General features: G+C 45.7%; 1 protein-coding gene across 1 annotated transcript in view; it reads right to left on the minus strand.

Moving 5' to 3' along the window:
- Positions 1-312: 312 nt before the first annotated feature.
- LOC311041063 (putative ribonuclease ZC3H12C) overlaps positions 313-20,987 on the minus strand; it is a gene marked incomplete at its 5' end in the record, with an annotated part of 25,862 nt that continues 5,187 nt past the window's right edge. The window contains 6 exons of the mRNA XM_084051501.1: positions 313-2,299; positions 4,345-4,451; positions 5,490-5,724; positions 5,928-6,067; positions 6,689-6,957; positions 7,506-8,255. Of these exons, the coding sequence (XP_083907627.1) occupies positions 687-2,299; positions 4,345-4,451; positions 5,490-5,724; positions 5,928-6,067; positions 6,689-6,957; positions 7,506-8,255 (3,114 nt within the window). The 3' untranslated portion in view covers positions 313-686. The remainder of the gene's footprint in view (positions 2,300-4,344; positions 4,452-5,489; positions 5,725-5,927; positions 6,068-6,688; positions 6,958-7,505; positions 8,256-20,987) is intronic.

A 20,987-nucleotide genomic window follows, 5' to 3' on the forward strand; every position in this document is an offset into this window, starting at 1 on the left:
CCCTAGGGGGTCAGCAACAGGGGTCCGGGGCCCCACAGGGGGTCCGCCAAATCTTTATGTGATTATGATTTTTCTTTTTACCATAACCACTCGAAACCTAGCATCCCTTTTCTGAGGAGAACTTTAGCCAGAAATAGCAGATCTACAAGCCCACAACGCCTCGCGCTGCGAGGCGTTGTGGGCTTGTAGATCGGCTATTTTTGGCAAAGAGGTATAGGTGTAGAGGGAAAAAAGAGCAGACCAAGTAAACCAAAAATTATAATTTACTTGAGCACCTGCCCCTCAAAATGTCTGTGCACGCCACTGCGTTGGAGTGCATTTGGTCCAGTCTTCTGAGCTTATGGTGCATTCACACAGGCAGATTAAAAGATACGCGTTACCATTCATTTTCAATGGAAACCAGCGACATGAAGATACAAAGATACATCCGACGTTTGTAGCTGTAGCTCTATAGCGACAAAGATGCAAAACTGCACATTCAAGTTGAGCTGCAGGTTCAACTTCCAGATACAAAGATACAACTGTAGCTCTGATGTCCGCACGTTTGATGATGTCAGCGACCGCGTTGAGCATCACAGATACAAAGCAACACAGCGACAAAGATGCGGTGTATTTTGTATCTTTGTATCTTTTAATCTGCCCGTGTGAACGCACCATAAAAGTGTTCCATACACTGCAGCCGGACCTCAGTAGCCCGTTTGGGCCTTTTCTGCCAATATGGCAGCGGCCAGCTGCTGGGGGTCGGTGACATGGGGGCTCCTGGCCATGACGCGGCTGACCAGCTCCGACGGGAAGATGTTGCACAGGTCCACGTACGTCTTCTCTCGGGCGTCGCCGTAGCGGGCGTGCGCGGGGGATTCCGGGCGACGCCGATGCGCCGCGAAGGAGGGAGGGGCGTGGGAGGGCGCCGAGAGGCGAGCGCCGGGAGGCGGGTACGGCGGCAGGGAGCGGGAGGCGCCGGGCGGACGGGGGCCGTGTGCCGCCGCCGGGTGACTCGGGTAAGGGTGCGTCGGGGAAGGGTGGAGAGCCGGGTGGGAGGAGCGGTGCTGGGCGTAGCCGTCCTGCGGCGGCCAGGGGGCCGGCGGCGGCGGGGGCCACGGCGACCGGCACGCGTCCGGCAGGCTCTGGTAGGCGGGCGGCTCGTAGCGCGGCGCCAGGGGCGGCCCGTAGTACGAGTCCCAGCCGGAGAAGGCCTTCTGCCTCTGGTGGGGGTGGAGGTGCTCGTACAGACGCGAGTCCGACACGCTCTCCGCCCGGGCAGGCGCCAGGCAGCGGCCGAGGGGGGAGCCGGGCGGGCGGGGGTCGGTCTGATGGGGGAGGGAGCGGTAGTCGCCCGGGCAGCTGGAGCGGGAGGCCAGCGGCTGGTGCTGGAGGTGAGGGGGCAGGGGGTAGAGGGGCCGCTTCGGGGGGGGGGCATCGGGGGGCGGATCGTGGGCGAGGCTTTGACCCCGGGCGAGGTGGTAGCCGTGTGGCGCCGCGGAGCGGCCACGTTGCATGTTGGCGTAGTCGGCGTGATGGAGGCTGTGGGGTCGGTGGTGAGCGTACAGGCGGCTGTGGGGGTCGGTGTAATGGAGACCCTCTTCCAGTGAGGGGTCGGGGGGGATGCAGCCGGGACAAGGCCTCTCTCCGTAGGAGTCGCAGCTGCTGCCGCAGCTGGCGTTGCTTTCGCTGCCGCACTCGGAGCCCGCCGAGCCCCCCAGGAGGCGCGGGTCGTCGGCCTCGACGGGGAAGCGGCAGTCGTGGCTCAGCCGGGAGGACAGGCTCAGGGCGGAGTACGCCCGCGACACAGAGTAGTAGCTCAGATCCGGGGACTCGCAGTGGCGGTAAAGGTCGTGGCCGGGGGTCAGGGGGAGGAGACTGTGAGGAGCGGCCGCTCTGGACGGTTGGTCTTGGGGGACGCCGAGGCCGGACGGGGGGCCTCCCGGGGCGGGGGACATGGTTAGACTTAAACCGCAAGCGCTACTGCTGCTACTACTGCTGCTACTACTGCTACCAGTGCTACAGATGCTAGCCTTGTGGCTTTCCCCTCTGCCTTTGGCTATCAGCTTGTCCTCTGCATCGCTGTACGACAGCGCTCGGACGCTAGGGTCCGACTGCCTTTTCGGGGCGCCCTTCCTCGCCTCGACGGCGCCGACCGGCACGCTGTGGCTCTTCACCAGCCCCGCGTCGCCCCCGTGGTTCTTCGCGGCGTTGCAGGTCTTGGCGCTCGCGCGCAGTTCGTCCGCCACGGCGCGCTGCGGCTGGGCGCCTCTCTCCGGGTGGTAGTACTTACACTTGTGGCCGTAAGTGCACTTCTTTCCTGCAGAAAAGAAGGAGGATGGAAATCAGAATTGCATTAACCCATTGAGACCTGAAGCCGATTCTACATGTCTCCTCAATCTCAACAGTATTCTGAAAAACGTATGTTTCTATATCAGTGGTGCTCAATCTTTTTCATGTCAAGGACCCCCAAAATTATATGTATTTGGCCGCGGACCCTCATCAAAATATTTTGTTCCAGGGACCCCCCAGAAGCAAACATTTGAGTTAAAAATGTTCGCTTTAAAAATATATATATTCAAAGATTTGCACACATTTTCACGATTTTTCAAAAATAGCAGATCTACAAGCTCGTAGCGCGGCACTCGGTGCCGCGCTATGAGCTTGTATATCTGCTATTTTTGAATAGCCCAATGTGTAAAATAATGCGTTTTAGCTCAAATCTAAAAATGACACAGTTCCATGTCTTAATGGGTTAATTGCTCGTGCAATTTTTGAATCTTGTTTCGGATTAGATTACGTTTTATGTTTATTATTTATTTGTGGCATCATAATATCACATTTCCTCTCATAATGGACTGGATCATTCTGAAATGATTCCAAATCTCATTTCTGTCAAGGGCTGTCTATTTCTGTCTCTGTCGCTCTGTTCTCCATATCTCTGTTTTACTCTCTCTCCGCTCTCTCGGTCTCTTTAGCCAGATTCCAATACTGAAACTTGCATCCTCGTGTCCTGTCCTCCACTCGAGTCGTTTCCTTGCGCCTGAGGTTGGCTTTATGGAATGGGAACGCTCCTCACTCAGTCAGCGTCATTTTGAAGCCACATCAGTTACTTAACTCATTCACTGCCTGAATTATTTATGGCCGTGTTTGCCCACTGCCAGAGATTTTTCATTGGAAAAAAAAAGTACTCAGGAGCCGAGATACATCATTTTTAAGTTTTAAGTTAACAAGGAAGTGGATGGGAGTGTAGATCTTCGAAAAAAATGAAAAAAAGGTTCTTGGCAGTATTGGTAATTGGAAATAATTATGTTTTTTACGTTTTTGGCAGGGAATGAGTTGTTAATGACGTGTCACACAGCTGGGTCACTGGAGCACTCTGGAGCCCAGAGTGTTGTCATGTGGAAGAGGAGAATTTATGTCACAGGAGAGAAAATCATGCATAAGTTGGGCATTCAGATGAAAGAACTTTTGCAAAGGAGACATGAAGGATACACTTGATGAATTCTCGCCCCAAGAGGTTTGGGGAGCCTCCTCTCACCTCACTCTCGGCTCCTCCAAAAGCAAAGTAACATTTGGGACGTAAACTATTTCCCGGTCAACAGGAGATGAGGAGGCAGACATTTGAGTAATTGGGATTTAGCTTCTCTCTGTCTTCAGTGGCGCAGGCAGAACGCTAGTACAGACTGGGCCTAGGCAGGAGCGGGTGGGCACGCATCCACGCGCGTGCATGTGTCCCTGACCCGTGTGCGCGAAAATGTGTGGTTATTGGGCGGATTTTGGGCATTTTCTGTCTGTCTCTCTTTTGTCTCTGTCTCTCTGTCTCTACCCATCTGCAACTTAAACCTCAGCTCATTCTCCATCAGTCAATCCTGTTTAGATTGTCGCGTAGATCTACGCGTACTGGTGTTTTTTCCTTTTTTTTTGAAAAAAAAGTTCACATTGCACTTTTTTCAAATTTCGATACGGCACATTTCATTGTAACACCACCGGAAACGGAATTATTTGGGATCCGGTTTTGCCGAACCCGTCGGCCTCCATTCTAATGACGAAATTGTAGTTTTTCTCCTCGCTGATCACTGTTTAACATAAACCGTTCTAACTACAACATGGACGCACCGTTTGACACGTGGTTTTCACTGGTAGAAGCAAGGAGATGTCCGCGAACAAAACAAACAGTGCACAGCTCAAGCATAAGGATTTTAACAAGGTCTTTGGCGACTTGAAAAAAACTAAAAAACAACAATAAAACGTTGGCACTGGTGAGTACATTATGAGATTAACCTCTGGCATGGAATGTGTTAATGAAAGACTTATGACTTTTGATTGGCCAAACAGCATTATTTTGCGTGTGTGTTTTCTCACCATATGGACAAGGCTGTTTCTTCTGTTCAGGCATGACAGGTCTCTTCCTCAGGAAGTTGTCCAGGCTGGGTCCATGACGACCCAGAGGGTCATCTGGAGGCATGAACCTGAGTGAGAGAGAGAGAGTGTGAGTGTAAGTGAGTGAGAGACAGAGAGACAGAGAGAGAGACAGAGAGAGAGAGAGATTAGCACACCTACTGACTACACTTTTCAACAGAACAGATATTTTTGTGTTTTGCAGATATTGGATATTTTTCGGGACTCAGGTCACCCAGCTTGGAACGGGGACAATCCTGACCAAACGGGGACAATCCTGACCAAACGGGGACAATCCTGACCAAACGGGGACAATCCTGGCCAAACGGGGACAATCCTGGCCAGACATCCTGGTCACCGCTGGTAACATGCGTCTCCATAGTGTAAGTGATCAAGATAATAGCGTGTACATTATAATGTGTCTGAATCTCCACTAGGTGGCAGCATCAGCAAGGTAACCAAGTCAGACAACAGGAGGAGGGCTGCAGACTTGTGTCAAACTGTGTGCAGCCTGTAGATGAAATGCATGCACACACACACACTGCTCTGCATTTCCCTGTATGGAGGCTTATGGTTGGATTTATGAATGAACACTTTACACCTGTTTTTTGGTCAGGTGGTGGAATGATCACTGTGGAACTTTGTGCACGTGAACGCGCACGTATCCACTCCAGTGGTCTGAACCCTCACCACAATGAACTAAGTTCAAGCCTAAGTTCACATTAGGTCAAATATCTGCGATAACAGCTGACACAACCGTGAACAAGAGGCACAAATTAACCCATTAAGACCGGGAACGCATCTGTGTGTCATTTTTAGATTTCTTTGGCTATTAAAAAATCGCAGATCTACAAGCTCATAGCGCGGCACCGAGTGCCGCACTATGAGCTTGTAGATCTGTGATTTAAAAAAAATCAGATTCAGATTCACTTTATTGTCACTTAGATGCACAGGTACATACATGTGAAAAACTTTCGCTCGGAAGCTCCAATAATAAAACAATAAAACATGATAAAACAACCTAAAACACTCATAAGCAATAAATAAACACAGGCAAAAATATCAGTTTAAGGAAAGTGCATAGTGCAGAGTACAGTTACCGTCCTTACTTGTCATTTACGAAGGAGTACATTAGCAGCCTGTCGTCGACGAACTTCTTCCACTCCGGCTTCTCATTGGCCAGGTCTCGGTAGTTGTCGTTGGAGACGATGACGCCGTCCGACTCGTAGGCCAGCTTGACGATGAAGCGGTCGTCGTAGCAGACCACGCGGCGGCCCTGGACGCGCCGCGACGGCGTGAACACCAGGATCTTGTCCTTCTCCAGACCACGCAGGATCTCCTGGTCTGTGAGGGGAGCATGGTCGACGGTCGGAGAAACACGCAATTATAGGCCTGAATCACTGTCATTTTATTAGTCAAGTCGTGTGTGTGTGTGTGTGTGTGTGTGTGTGTGTGTGTGTGTGTGTGTGTGTGTGTGTGTGTGTGTGTGTGTGTGTGTGTGTGTGTGTGTGTGTGTGTGCGCGCGTGTGTGCGCGTGTGTGACTGACCTGTTATGGGGGCATCCGGACGGGACTGCTCTTTCCTCCAAGCGGGTACAAACACTGTGATGTCATGATGACCTCGCTCCAGGAACCAATCAACAGCCAGCTGTATGCCGTGACAGGAGAATACTTCCTTGTTGCCGTGGCTACGGAACCCAATCAAGAGAGAGAGAGAGCCGTTAAAACAAACAATTTGACAGATAATAATAAAACACTTTAATAAACAGTTATAATTCTTATAAATTATTGAGCTACTGTAACAGTGGCAGAAGCTTGTAGGAGGTAATACCCAGCAACAAAAAAATGAACTTTGGTAGAACCTTGGGTTGTATGAACCTGGCCATCATATAAGACCAAATACTGTCCATTAGGGGTGCAACATTAACATTAACATTAATCAAAACAATGGATTTAATCGATTATGAAATATAATCGCTAATCAATTTTGAGAACATTTTGAGAGATTTTTGGAGAAAATATTGAATTTGTCATTTTATCCCCCAAAAAAAGGTGTTCTTAAAAAAGCCAAAGAAGCGTTGTGCTATTTTCATAGTTTTTGCGTTTGACCCGATAAAGAGCTTTGGCTCCAAACTTTGTGAATAAATGACATTGGAGCAAATGAGTGTGCAGGATTTTTAAACTATATTCGTAATTCGTACTTATTTACTTTACACCCCTGCTGCCATCCATTGTACTTATAAGTACAGTACTTGAGTAAATGTACTTATTTACTTTACACCACCACCATGTGTTGATGCATTGCTCACCTCATTGCTACATTACTGCCGTCCACCACGACGGGCCTCAGGTTGTCCTGGTCGCCCAGAGCGTCTGTCGGGCAGGGCGAGTCCGACCGCTGGCCCTCCAGGGAGTCTGAACATCCGCAGGAAGAGGACGAGGACGAGGAGGCGGACGAGACGGCGGGCGTAGACGACCCCGCCGGCTGATCGGCGCCGTCGGCCGGCTTGGTGCCCAGTTTGACCAGCTCTCCCAGTATGTCGTTGATGAGGGTGTCTGGGCCCAGCTTGGAGAGGACCTGGCACAGTGTCGATTTTGACAGCAAATTTTGATTCAGTTTTAGTCATAGTCTTTTGAATAACATTGCATTTAGTTTGTCATATTTTAGTCATCTGAAATGTTTAAAATGTTGTCTAGTTTTAGTTGACTAAATATCATAAGATTTTAGTCGACTAAATCTACAGTTGATTTAGTCGACTAAAATGTATGTTGGCGGTGCCTTGTTGGCGTCGAAATGGCTGGTTTTAACGCTTGGTTGCATGCTGAAAATAGCCGATCTACAAGCTCACAACGCGTCGCAGGGCGACGCGTTGTGAGCTTGTAGATCGGCTGTTTTCAGAGCGCAACACCCGAGTGCAACCAAACATAAAATGACTTGTCTTTTAGTTCTACTGGATCTCTTCTCCACTAGTCCCTCACTGACATTTTAGTCTAGTTTTTATTTGTTGACAAAATTGTCTTAGTTTTAGTCACCATAGCCTAGTTTCTATTTAGTTTTCGTCAGTGTAAAAAGGTAGTCGACCAACATTTTCCGTCACAGTTTTAGTCGACGAAATCAACACTGACCTGGCGCACGGTCTCCTCCGAGTAGCCCAGCTTCAGGGAAAACTCCAGCTTGGCCCGGTAATCCTTCACGCCCGGCGCAGCCTCCCCGGAACCGAGGGCGGCGGTGGCGGCGGCGGCGGCGGGGGGGGCGGAGTCTGACGGGGACGAGCGGCGGCCGAGGGGGGGAGGAGGGTCGTCGGACGGGCTCTTGCGTCGCGGGGAAGCGGGCGGCTGGGCGGCGCGTTCGGCATCGGCGTTCGGATCTGGCTCGGGTTCAAACGGAGGGTCGGGAGGCCCGTCGGTGCCCAGGTCCACACAGCGGGCGCGGCAGAGCGGCTGGTGGGCGTTCTTGGCGGGAGCCGAGCCGCTCTCGCCTCCGGCTGGGTGCCGGCCTGTCACCGCGCCGCCGCGGTCGACGGTGGCAGACCCCGACTCGAGCTCCGCGTCCGACACCGACGCCTTCTCCTCCTCCACCTCCCCGGGAGAAGGAGAGCCGCCGGAGGAGGAGGCCGCTACGGCGGATGAGGCCGCGCTGCCGGAGCGCTCCTCCTCCTCCTCCTCCTCCTCCGGCGGCTCCTCCTCCGTAGCGGGGGGAGCTCCCGTGGCGGAGCCAGCCTGCCGGTCGGCGGCCCCGTCTATGTGGAGGTACTCCAAACCCAGCCCCAGGTGGAGGATGTGGCCTGATCCGTTCTCCGCATGGTCCTTCAGGCCCATGGGTTTGTCCCGCACATCCAGCACGCTGGGCTGACCTGCTGGCCACTCACACAGAGCCTGTCATGGACGCCTGCACAGAGAGAAAACACAGCAAAGACGTCAAATAAGATCCGAGAGATATGCAGTGGTGGAAAAAGTACTCAATTTCCAGAATCAAAAGCATCAATGCTGCAATGTAGAAATACTCTGTTACAAGTAAAAGTCCGGGATAAAAAATGTACTTCAGTAAAACGTACAAAAGTATTGGATCAACATGTACTAAGTACTCATTATGCAGAATGTCAAATGTATACAAATCTTTTGAAAATAGCAGATCTACAAGCTCACAATGCGTCGCATTGAGACGCATTGTGAGCTTGTAGATCTGCTGTTTTCAAATGGCCAAAATGTATATTAGGGATGAAATGGTTAATGTATGTTTTGTAATAATAATCAAAATCTACAAAGTAACTAGTAACTAAAGGATTAGTAAATAATTGTAGTGGAGTAAAAGTACAATAGTTGCCTCTGAGATGTAGTGGAGTAGAGGTAAAAGTACTGACAATTGGAAATACTCCAGTAAAGGGTGAACTGTTAAAACACACACAGCCGTTAGGACTGATGAATACTACACCCCCCTAAACCGCCCCCCCTCGCCACACACACACACACACACACACACACACACACACACACACACACACATATCAACGAATCAACGTGAAAAAAGCGATTAGTCTGATAAACCGCTTAAGCCCTATTTTATTTGTCATCAATTTCACGCAGAAAACACGTAAATAGCCTTAAATCTACAAGCTCAGAACGTGTCACAATAATCTACTATTTTCTGCATTTTTTTTAATCGATAATTTTATCAACACTTATTGTTATCAAACTAATCGATTGCATCCATTAGCTTGATCGAATTGTAGCACCCCTAGAACACACACACACACACACACACACACACACACACACACACACACACACACACACACACACACACACACACACACACACACACACACACACACACACACACACACACAGGACTCTGAACATCAGGCTGCAGGGAGGATTGAAGGGGGGGGTGAAGGCGGGAGTGCATTTTATGAACGGGGGTTGCCTGGCAACGTTGCCGGGCTACTGTTGCTAAGCTACAGCTGTTGGAAAGCATTTTCCTCGTCCCGAATGTCAAGACAGAGGAGGTGCTGTTCAGTTGGCAACCCCTCACTCACACACACACACACACACACACACACACACACACACACACACACACACACACACACACACACACACACACACACACACACACACACACACACACACACACACACACACACACACACACACACACACAGTCGACTACAGAATGGAATAGTGGGTGGAAAGAGGGCGGGTTTAAAGTGTGCCTGACTGGCGGCCCCCCAACAATGGGGCTACGGGGTTGATCAGGGCCGTGACCTCAGCACCAGCCACACACACATGAATGGAAGAGAAACTATCCCTCTCCAACCTCAGAAAATCTCTCTTTCTCACACGCACGCACACACACACACATGCACATCGTAAAAACTCATCTTAGCCACCAGATTAAAGGGTCAATGAATATAGTTTATATTGTTAGTTTCAATCCACAGGTGGGTGGAGCTACACAAGGAGTGGCAGGTGGGTGGAGCTACACAAGGAGTGGCAGGTGGGTGGAGCTACACAAGGAGTGGCAGGTGGGTGGAGCAACGCAAAAAGAAAGAGCAAAATAACGTTCGTTGACTTCACCAGACTCACAGAACTTGGTCCTGAGTTTGTAAATGGTGCCAGGGCTGACACCACATAATGCTGCCACTACACATAACGGAACACCAGCTTCCACTTGCCCTATTGCACCATGGGCCTTATCCTGAAGGGACAAACGTGGCATCTTTCCATGGGGGCAGTGTGTGTGGGGTGCTAGCTAGTGCTGCCCACACGTTTAGCTGTGTTTGTGTCAGTCAATGCAGAGCGTGTTGAGAGAGCACCAGTCCAGTCTCATCTGGTAGCATCTTTCAAACATCACAGCCAACCCCGACTGATGCTGCCATGTGTGTGTGTGTGTGTGCGTGTGTGTGTGTGTGTGTGACACTTGAGTTGGCAATGTAAACGTGTTTTCTCATGCCAATAAAGCTCCTTTGAATTGAATTGACAAAGAGAGAGTGTGAGTGTGTGTGTGTGGTACAGTGTACATGGAGGAGAGCGGGCAGGCTGAGTGAGCATTGTTGCCAGCAGGCAACAGATGTCTACTGGGCGGCAATACACACACACACACACACACACACACACACACACACACACACACACACACACACACACACACACACACACACACAGACAGGACAGATAGATGAGCAGACAGATTGTAACTGACACAATCACATGCATGCGCGCACATGCACAAGAGTGAGAGAGAGGTGTGACTGACACGCACACACACACACACACACACACACACACACACACACACACACACACACACGTTTGCATGTTGGTCTACCACTGACGCGTGATGTGGGAACGGCAAACCCCGCCCCCGACTGTCTCCACTGGCTGAATAACGCCTGCTTGAAAGGTACATAGGTGGGCCTTGCTGTATGTTATGACACACAGTTAAAGGTACATAGGTGGGCCTTGCTGTATGTTATGACACACAGAGGGTGCGTTCGAAAATACAGCACTGAGAGCACTGGCCAATACAAACTAATAGGCGAGTGTGCTCCGGTGCGTAATTTCCGAACGCACCCAGTTAGTGACAGCCACACTGTTACTAAAAAAATACAATATAAAAGACAGCTTCTGTGCATTAGTGCAGTGGGAGAGGCGTTCTCACATGCCCTATTTTCCTGCACAGTTTGCGGTATGTACCGTTCACATTTTTGGCGGAATAGTCGAGTACAGTACTTGCTACTCACGTGAGATATATGACAGTACAGACTACTGAGACTAGGCATTTGGTGATGAGAATTATCAATATAGCATCCATGATCCATCCATCTGACGGCTGTTACTTTAATCCATTGACATAAAGAAAAGGAACGGATGGTTTTCTGCTGAGGAAACAGCAATGAAAGCGACTAATATATTATATTGTATATATCATCTATATTATATATCATTATCACAGGGATGCGGGGTTAACTTAACAGAGCTGCTCCTGCAGTTCGCAAATCACGCGTGAGACGCACCACTGACAAACTGTCACTGTTGACAAAACCTCACAGCTACTTCACATCATCAACCCACGATGTGTGTGTATATACAAACTACACATTCAGCAGTGTTTCCCAACCTTTTTCATCTCAAGGACCCCCAGTTCAATATGATTATATTACTCTCTGGGACCCCCGATCTACACGGGAGGAGTAGGACGAAGGCAGGACAGGCGGACAGGCGGTCGCCTGCCCAACTAAGATCTCGCCTCCCCTAGAAAACCCAAATAACCCGAAAATGTGTCATTGCGTGCTTAATGTCCTCAAAGTCACGCACCCAACAAGTTTTAAACGATCGCCGATTTTCGATTGAGTTGAAATTTCTTTTTTCGGGGTAATAGAGGCCCTATATGTAATTCCTGGGGACGCCACTGCTCTAGTCAGTAAGAAGTGACACAGAAATGTGTGTGGGGAGGAATCAATTAACATAATGACTAAAATGGGGACAAAAAGGGGTAAAAAAAAATTGGCTACTCTAAAAAAAAAAAGAAAGAAAAAATTAAATGGGTGAAGTCGTCCTTTAATTGAACTGTGAAAGTGACCACAGTCAACCAAATGTGGTTCCATCTGACCCATAAGAACCATTTGGGTCTCAACCATAAATCATTTTACTAGGGACCCCCTGGAACACCCGGGGGTCCGCGGACCCCATGTCGAGAACCCCTGCTCTAAGTTACAGCCGCAATCCGTACCTTTTATGTCCTACCTGGGATTCGAACCAGATTTTCCCACATTTCTACCGCTCAGCCAAGACAATCTTTGGGTCGCGGACCAATTTGTATGGGTTGTGAGTAAATGTCGCCTTTTTTCCCTTTCCTACTTCAAATATATATATAAAATATATACAAAATCTCAACTTTTTATCAATTAAAAACAATTCCAACATTTCATAAATTAATTGAAAACTTCTAATAATTTCCATATATAAAAAGGCAGGCACAAGCAGGAGTCTAGCGTAAAAACTCTAAAACCACAACTCCACACAAACAGTAACCACCACAGACTCTAACAGAGGCCAGGCCCTAACAGGGACCCCCCAGGTTTTCCACATCAAGGACCCACATAGCCGTAACGTAGCCTCTGGCTCTGACATGGCTTAAAAACTTAACATGAATATAGCGAAAATAGCAGATCTTCAAGCTTACAACACGTTGCATTGCGGCGCCATTCCTTAAAATTCTTCTTTTCTTTTCTTTTACAAATGTTGGCAATTTTGAAATTATTTTGTATGGTATACATTTCTATATCATTATTATTATTATTAATTATTTATTTAAATGTCCCTCTCCTTTCCAATGGGCCCCAATGGCGGGCCCTGGTCCTGGTCAATACAACATATTCACCAAACATGCAGTGAAAATAGCCAGTGGTTTCAGGTCAGACCTCACAGTTAATGAGGATGTTAGTGCAATGGTTTTCAACCTTTTTCGCATCAAGGACCCCCAAATTGACACATATTACCCCACGGACCCCCATTTGAAAAATATATGCCAGGGACTCAACCATTTAGATTTATTTCTACACTCTATCACCATCATCAGTGTTCATTTAACTCTGAGAGTGTACAAATGGAACCAAATGGACCCGTTAGGGTCCATTTGGTTCCATTTGTACACTCTCAGAGTTACAGACACGTAAGGGTCAATTTGGTTCCTAACTATTCATTTGGCTGGGGACCCCCTGGAACTCCCTCAAGGACCACTGTTGAGAACCACTGTGTTAGTGTGTTGAAAAGCAGGGGGGTACAGGTATGACGACTGCAGGCAGGAAACAACTAATTAAGACACTTCAAAAGGTTTCTACAAGCCAGTGGTGAAAAAAGTACTCCCAATGTTTTACTCAAGTAAAAGTATCAATACTGCAATGTAGAAGTACTCTGTTACAAGTAAAAGTCCAGAATAATTACTTGAGTAAAAGTATGAAAGTATTGGTATCAAAATGCACCTAAAGTACCAAAAGTAAAAGTACAAAAATGTTTGAAAATAGCAGATGTACAAGCTCACAGCCCGTCACATCGTGACGCGTTGTGAGCTTGTAGATCTGCTATTTTCAAATAGCCTATGTATAAAATAGGGTTAAAGTGGTTAATGCATGTTTTATAATGTAATAATGTATATTTGCAAAGCAACTAGTAACTTTTTTTTCAAATAATTGTAGTGGAGTAAAAGTACAATATTTGCCTCTGAGATGTAGTGGAGTAGAAGTAAAAGTATAGACAATTGGAAATACTCCAGTAAAGCAAAAGTACCTCAAAATTGTACTTAAGTAACAGCACTTGAGTAAATGTACTTAGTTACTTTACACCACTGCGTACAAGCCACGCCATGATGCCACGGGTGTCTTTTTCAAACCCACAACAATACAAGACCAGGATGAGAGATGAGTCTGTTGAACGCTTAGTCCATTAAGACGCGCTGTGAGCTTGTATATCTGCTATTTTTGAATAGCCAACGCAAAAAAATCTAAAATGACACAGAAGCTTTCCTGGTTTAAATGGGCAGGTTGGGTGAAAAAGAGAAGTAAGTCATAGTGTCAAAAAACCTGGATTTGTGTTGTTAAAAAGTGGAAATTTGAATACTTATCCTTATATACTTAAGGGAAGAAAAATACAAAATAATCTCTCAGCATCCTTAACTCTGATCTGTGCTACTTCAGTTTGTTAGTTACATTTGACACAGTACAATATGTTTAAAACATAATAATAAAAAAAGATATATTATATATACACATGATCATTCTCAATTTAAACTGTAAAAATACCTTTTAAAAAAAGAAATCTAACAAGAAAACAAAAAGTAGATCAAATCCAGACTACAGTCAGATGCAGCTGGGCTGATGATGCTAATACAACACAACTTACCCCTCCCTCACGCACACACACCCGTCCAGACAGTCAAGTCACAACAGCAGCATGTGTAAAAACACACTTTAAAAGCAGACAGAAAGGTCTGTTCTCATTCCAGCATGTTAGAGTCCATGAGCCTCAACTCACTTGTAGAGGTTCTGCACCAGATACAATTAAACCATGATTCTCCTCATGCCTCAGCAGCAGCGATGGTATTCAAACCTGAGTCACATGTACGCGCTTCATAGACACACACACACACACACACACACACACACACACACACACACACACACACACACACAGAGTATCTTTTTTACAAGAACAGATGGAGCAACAATGTCTGCTTCCCCCTCTTGTTACCAGTGGCTGCCCGTCGACCAATCACGGCCCGCTGGAGCTCTCAATGAGGCGCTCCAACATGCAGCCAGCGGGTGGGGAGGGGTGGGGAGGGGTGGGGAGGGTGTTTTGGGGGTATCCCCCAGACACACGTATACTTAACCCATTAAGACCTGAGGCCGATTCTCAGTGGTGGAAAAAGGACTCACTTAGGTACAAGTATCAATACAGCATTGTAGAAATACTCTGCTACAGGTAAAAGTCTGGAATTAAACATTTACTTGAGTAAAAAGGACAAAAGTATTGTTATCAATACTTTTGACGATTCTTTAAATGCCTTCTAAATCAGTGGTTCTCAAACTTTTTTCGTGCCACAAGGACCCAAAATGAGAACGCGGTGTGAGCTTGTAGATCGGCTATTTTTGACGAACACCCCTCCCCACAGAATAAGGATGCTGGGTTCAAGTGGTTAACAAAAATGGCATTTTTAAGTTTTAAGCATATTTTGATTATCGTGATATCGTTAGTCGCTTTTATTTTTGCCACAATAATGGTGACATGTAATTTTCATATGGTCACCATCCCTATAAGCCTGTCACAATTATTCCATGATTTCCAGATCATCCGTTGAGCCAATCGCAATTGTTTCACATATAAATCGATAGAATTTCCATTCATCTGTAAAATAACGGGATGAAATTAACAGAAACGTTGTATTTTTATCATTATTTCCAGGTCGCTCTTTTACCCACTTTTTCAACCTGGCACAATCTGGGCATTTAGGGCAAAGAAATCCCCCAAAAAAGTGTTGCTATGGGAGCTTGTTGAACTTGTAGATTGGCCGTTTTCGAACTCACATAACTTAAATTGTTATGATTGTGTGTGTGTGTCGTGGCCTGTAGTCACACACACACAGAGGCACACTATCAGATATCACAATATCAATATCAGCCAGATAGAAACCGTTATAGTGGATCACTCTCCCACACAAATTCTCTCTCTCTCTCACACACACACACACACACACACACACACACACACACACAGTTAAAGGGCTTCCCCTGTGTGGCCGATGATGAATCAAGGAGTGGTGGGTAGGTTAAACAATGGCAGCGTCACAATGGGCCACTGGGGAGGGGGGCAGCTGCAGTGTGGGGAGGCTTCCATTGGGGCCTGGGCTGTGTGTGTGTGTGTGTGTGGGGGGGGGGGGGGATGCAACGAACAACACCTGGCTACACAGGCCTGCAGCCACTCTCCTCCCTTTGTCTTGGGTTGGGAGGGGTTGGGGGGTTGGGGGCGGGGGTTGGCGGGCAAGCCCTCCCTCCCCTTTCCACCCACCCGCCCCCACCCAGTGGTGTGTGTGAAGTAACTAAGTACATTTACTCAAGTACTGTACTTATGTACAATTTTGAGGTATTTTTTACATTACTGGAGTATTTCCAATTGTCAGTACGGTATTTTTACTTCTACTCCACTACATCTCAGAGGCAAATATTGTACTTTTACTCCACTGCATTTATTTGAAAACTTTAGTTACTAGTTACTTTGCAGGTATACATTATAAAACATACATTAACCACTTAAGCCCTATTTTATACCTAGGCTATTTGAATATAGATCTACAAAGCGTTGCATCGCGACGCATTGTGAGCTTGTAGATCGGCTATTTTCAAACATTTTTGTACTTTTACTTTCGGTACTTTAAGTACATTTTTATACCAATACTTTTGTACTTTTACTCAAGTACATTTCGAATTTCGGACTTTTACTTGTAACGGAGAATTTTCACATTGCAATAGTGATACTTTTACTTAAGTAAAACATTTGAGTACTTTTTTCCACCACTGCCCCCACCCCTGTTCATGCCAGTGCAACAGGAAAGGGAAAAGTGTGGTTATATAGGGCTGAAAGGGGATAAAGGACTGGGGGGGACGGGGACGGGGGGGGGGGGGGGGGACGGGTAGACCTGGCTGCATCAAAAGGTTTTCAGTAGCGGAGGGGAGGATGGGACGCTTGTTGTAGGCGGCACACTTTTCGGGGAGATGACTCCCTAAAAAGCAGACAGAAGGAAAGCTCTCCATTCTTTGTGTCCTGTCCTGCAGCACGCGTCCCTGACTCTCCATCGCCCCCTGCACTGCCTGGCGCCATGGAAGACCAGGACAGTACTTCGATGCAGCGTAGAACAGTACTTGAGTAAATGTACTTAGAACAGACGCAAGGCACTTCAAAAAGAGTTTCAACAAATGTATAATGGAAGAGAGGCGGTGGTGGAAAACGTACCCAGACTACCCACAATTTGTTACTTAAGTAAAAGCATCAATATTGCAATGTAGAAGTACTCTGTTACAAGTAAAAATCCAAAATTCTAAATGTCTGTGAGTAAAAGTGCACAAGTATTGGTATCAAAATGTACTTAAAGTACCAAAAGTAAAAGTACTCAATATGCAGAATGTCCCAATTCAAGTTTTCAAATGTGTAAAAATCTTTTGAAAATAGCAGATCTACAAGCTCACAATGCGTCACATTATGAGCTTTTAGATCTGCTGTTTCCAAATGGCCGAAATGTATACAGGCTGAAGTGGTTAATGTATGTTTTGTAATAATAATCAAAATCTACAAAGTAACTAGTAACTAAAGTTTTCAAATAATGCTAGTGGAGTAAAAGTATAACATTTGCCTCTGAGATGTAGTGGAGTAGAAGTAAAAGTTCAGACAATTGGAAATACTACTGTAAAGTAAAAACAATACCTCAAAACTTTACTTAAGCACACTACTTGAGTAAATGTAATTAGTTACTTAACACCACTGATCATTGTGTAACTTAACACACACACACACAGGCTCCTCTGGGCTCTGATTGACACAGAAGGCCTCTCTGTACGCACGCCATCTGCTGAAACATTAACAGGTGCTTGGGCTTTGATGGAGACGTCTGATAACCATCTCTCCACGTCAGAGGCGGACCAAGTACTCCACAACAGTACTCGAGTAAGAGTACTAGGGCTTTCACCGACTAGTCGACTAGTATAACCACAAGTCGACCTTGTTGGTACTAGTCGAATAGTTGATTAAAAAAGAAAAAGAGCATTGTTTTAACCCATTAAGACTTGGAACTGTCATTTTTAGATTTGAGTTAAAAAGCATTATTTTACACTTTGGGCTATTCAAAAATAGCAGATCTACAAGCTCGTAGCGCGGCACCGAGTGCCGCGCTACGAGCTTGTAGATCTGCTATTTTTGAAAAATCGAAAAATATGTGCAAATTAATATATTTATATTATTTTAAAGCGAACATTTTTAACTCAAATCTTTGCTGCTGGGGGGTCCCTGGAACAAAATATTTTGATGGGGGTCCGCGGCCAAATACATATAATTTTGGGGGTCCTTGACGTGAAAAAGTTTGAGCACCACTGATATAGAAACATACGTTTTTCAGAATACTGTTGGGATTTAGGAGACATGTGGAATCGGCTTCAGGTCTCAATGGGTTAAAACAACATAAAAATAAAGGCCGGAGGATAATAATAATAGTAATGGCATTAAAACAATGAAAACAATAATAATAATATATATATATTTTTTGTTATAGGTAGACATCGACTACTACCACTAACACTGGGTCAGATTAGTCGACCAGTAAAAATCTCTAGTCGTGAAAGAGTACAGATACTCCTGGCTAAATTTAATCCACTACAAGTAAAAGTAGCTAAATCAAAATGTTACTCAGGTAAGATTCAATTCAATTTCAATTCAATCTTTATTTCAGACCCAGGAGGATCCATATCACAAGAAAACAACACCACACAATAAAAACAGAAAACAAAATAAAATAAATAAAAATAATGCAAATAGCTCACATTGTTCAGTTTCTGACATACAGACATGTGCGCCAATGGTTCCACAGTCTAGAGGTGAACCTGACAGAGCTTCGTGTGGGGTCTGTTATGACAGCGATTATGTCATTTACTGACTCAGATGCTCTACACATACACCTAAACATAAGGTTGCGTAGTACAGCAGCACAGGTGGGTACCCCAACACTAACAAACATCTGGCTTGCACTGGAGCTTCTTGGAGCTCTCAGCAGCAGCCTCATGCAGTCATTATAGGCCACTGTAAGGCGTCTGATGCTGCCTTGCCTGTAGCGACTCCAAAGGTGGGCAGTATACAGTGGTGTACAAAAGGATCTAAACAGAGAGACCTTCACAGGTACTGAGCACATGCTAAATTTGCGACACAGCATGTTTGCTTGGGCATACAGCTTACGCCGCTGCCTATAGATGTCCTTGTCATCTGTTAGGTCATTGGAGATAATATGTCCCAAATAAGTAATCTCACTGCACACACTAAGGGCAGTGCCAGCCAGGTAGAAGTCAGGAAAGGTAGATAGTCTGTCTTCCCTACTTCGGACAATCATGACCTTACTCTTTTTAGCGTTGTATTTTATATTAAAATCAAAGCCATACTGTGAGCATATCCTCAGTAGCTGTTGTAGCCCAGCACTATATGGACTAAAGATGACCAAATCATCTGCATACATCAGGTGATTAATTAACGAGTCACCAACTCTACACCCTGTCACACATGCATTTAACATCAATGATAAATCATTCATATAAACATTAAAAAGGAATGGAGAAATTATTCCTCCTTGACGGACACCATTGGTCACATGAAAAGGAGCAGATATTGACTTCCCCCATTTTACCCTCATTGTCTGGTGAGCATACCAGAACACCAACATTCTGACTGGGAAACTAGGGACCCCTCTCTGTGTCAGTTTTAAGAATAACTTTTCATGATTAATGCGGTCAAAGGCCCTAGAGGCATCAATAAAAGAAACAAACATAGTAGAATTCTGCCTACTATATTTATCTAAAATCTCTTTAAGTGCAAAAATACACAAATCAGTGCCATGTTTACGTTTGAATCCAAATTGGTTATCCGCTGACAGGATCAACCTCTCAAGTCTACTCAGTAGAATTGTCTCTAGCACTTTGGACAAAACGCTGGCCAATGCTATTGGCCTATAGTTGTCAGAGCTGTTTAGTTTACCTACTTTGTCTTTAATGACCGGCACTAACACGACAGAGAGCATGGAAACAGGTAAAAACCCATGAACAAAAAAACCTGTAAAACACATAGCAACCAAAGGGCACAGTTTCTTACTGGCTAGTTTTAGATGTTCAGCTGTTATCTCATCCAGACCACAGGCCTTATCATCTCCTAGCTTCAAAACTGCTTCATGAATTTCGGCAGGAGTAACAATCACCTCATCATTAAAATCTACATTTTCCACTACAACAAGATTACTTTTTACACAGTTGAACAGCTCAGAATATTGTTTCTGCCATAGCTGTGAAATTTCATCAGAACCACTCACTCCATCTATATTTAATGGAAGAGATGTTTTACAATTATTTATCATTTTAATTTCCTTCCAGAAATCATTCACATTATGCTTTTGTAGCTTCTTTGCCAGTGAATCTGACCTCATTACGTTCTCATTTCTTTTAATAAACCTAAGGGCATATTTAAAATTAGCATTAGTGTGTTTTTTTATACTCAAACAGAGGGCCATGTCTACTTTTGCCAGCCTCAGCCCATCTTTTAAAAGCCATTCTAGCCTCTGCATGAAGCTCTTGGACGTGATCATTCCACCCTGGCTTGGCATTACATGCTTTTGGCCTATGTTTGAGGAAAGGCCTGCTAGCAATACAGAGTGACTCGACAATAGACTCATACAGGGTAGATAACTCATTACAGTGTTGGACATTCCTGCAGTTCATGTCGCGACACAATAGAGCATCTTTTGGCACCTTAATATTACCTAGCAAGGCATCAGAACTTTTCACATATTTATCAAGATCTCTCTCTGTCAGATTAGCCCAGTCAATTTTACCTGCACTTAAGCCGTTCTCCACAGGCAACAACACTGGTAAATTGCCTGTATTTAACACCACACAAAATGGTATGTGGTCAGAGGTAGCCATATCATAGATAATTTCCATTTTATCAATACAGTCATGTGCATCTATTGTACAGAGACAATGATCAAGCCAGGAAGTAGTGTGCCAAGCCTCGCTAATATAAGTATAGCTCTTCTCAGGCAAAAGTACTTTGCTAGACAAAAACAAACCGCTGTCTACACAAAATTGCATTAAATGCTTACCAAATAAGGAGTTAGCATCAGACACATCAGCATTCATGTCACCAACAACATATATGCAGGTGGAAGGATTATCCTGTATGAAAGACATAATAAATGCCATTCTGCTAAGATAATCATCTTCATTCTGATAGCATTCATATGGTGTATAAACATTCAAAATGATTAGCTTTTTGTCACTACAACACAGTTCAATTCCAATTGCCCAGTCAACG

This window comes from Gymnoscopelus microlampas (assembly GCF_963454915.1).
Source record: "Gymnoscopelus microlampas genome assembly, chromosome: 24".
NCBI lineage: Eukaryota > Metazoa > Chordata > Actinopteri > Myctophiformes > Myctophidae > Gymnoscopelus > Gymnoscopelus microlampas.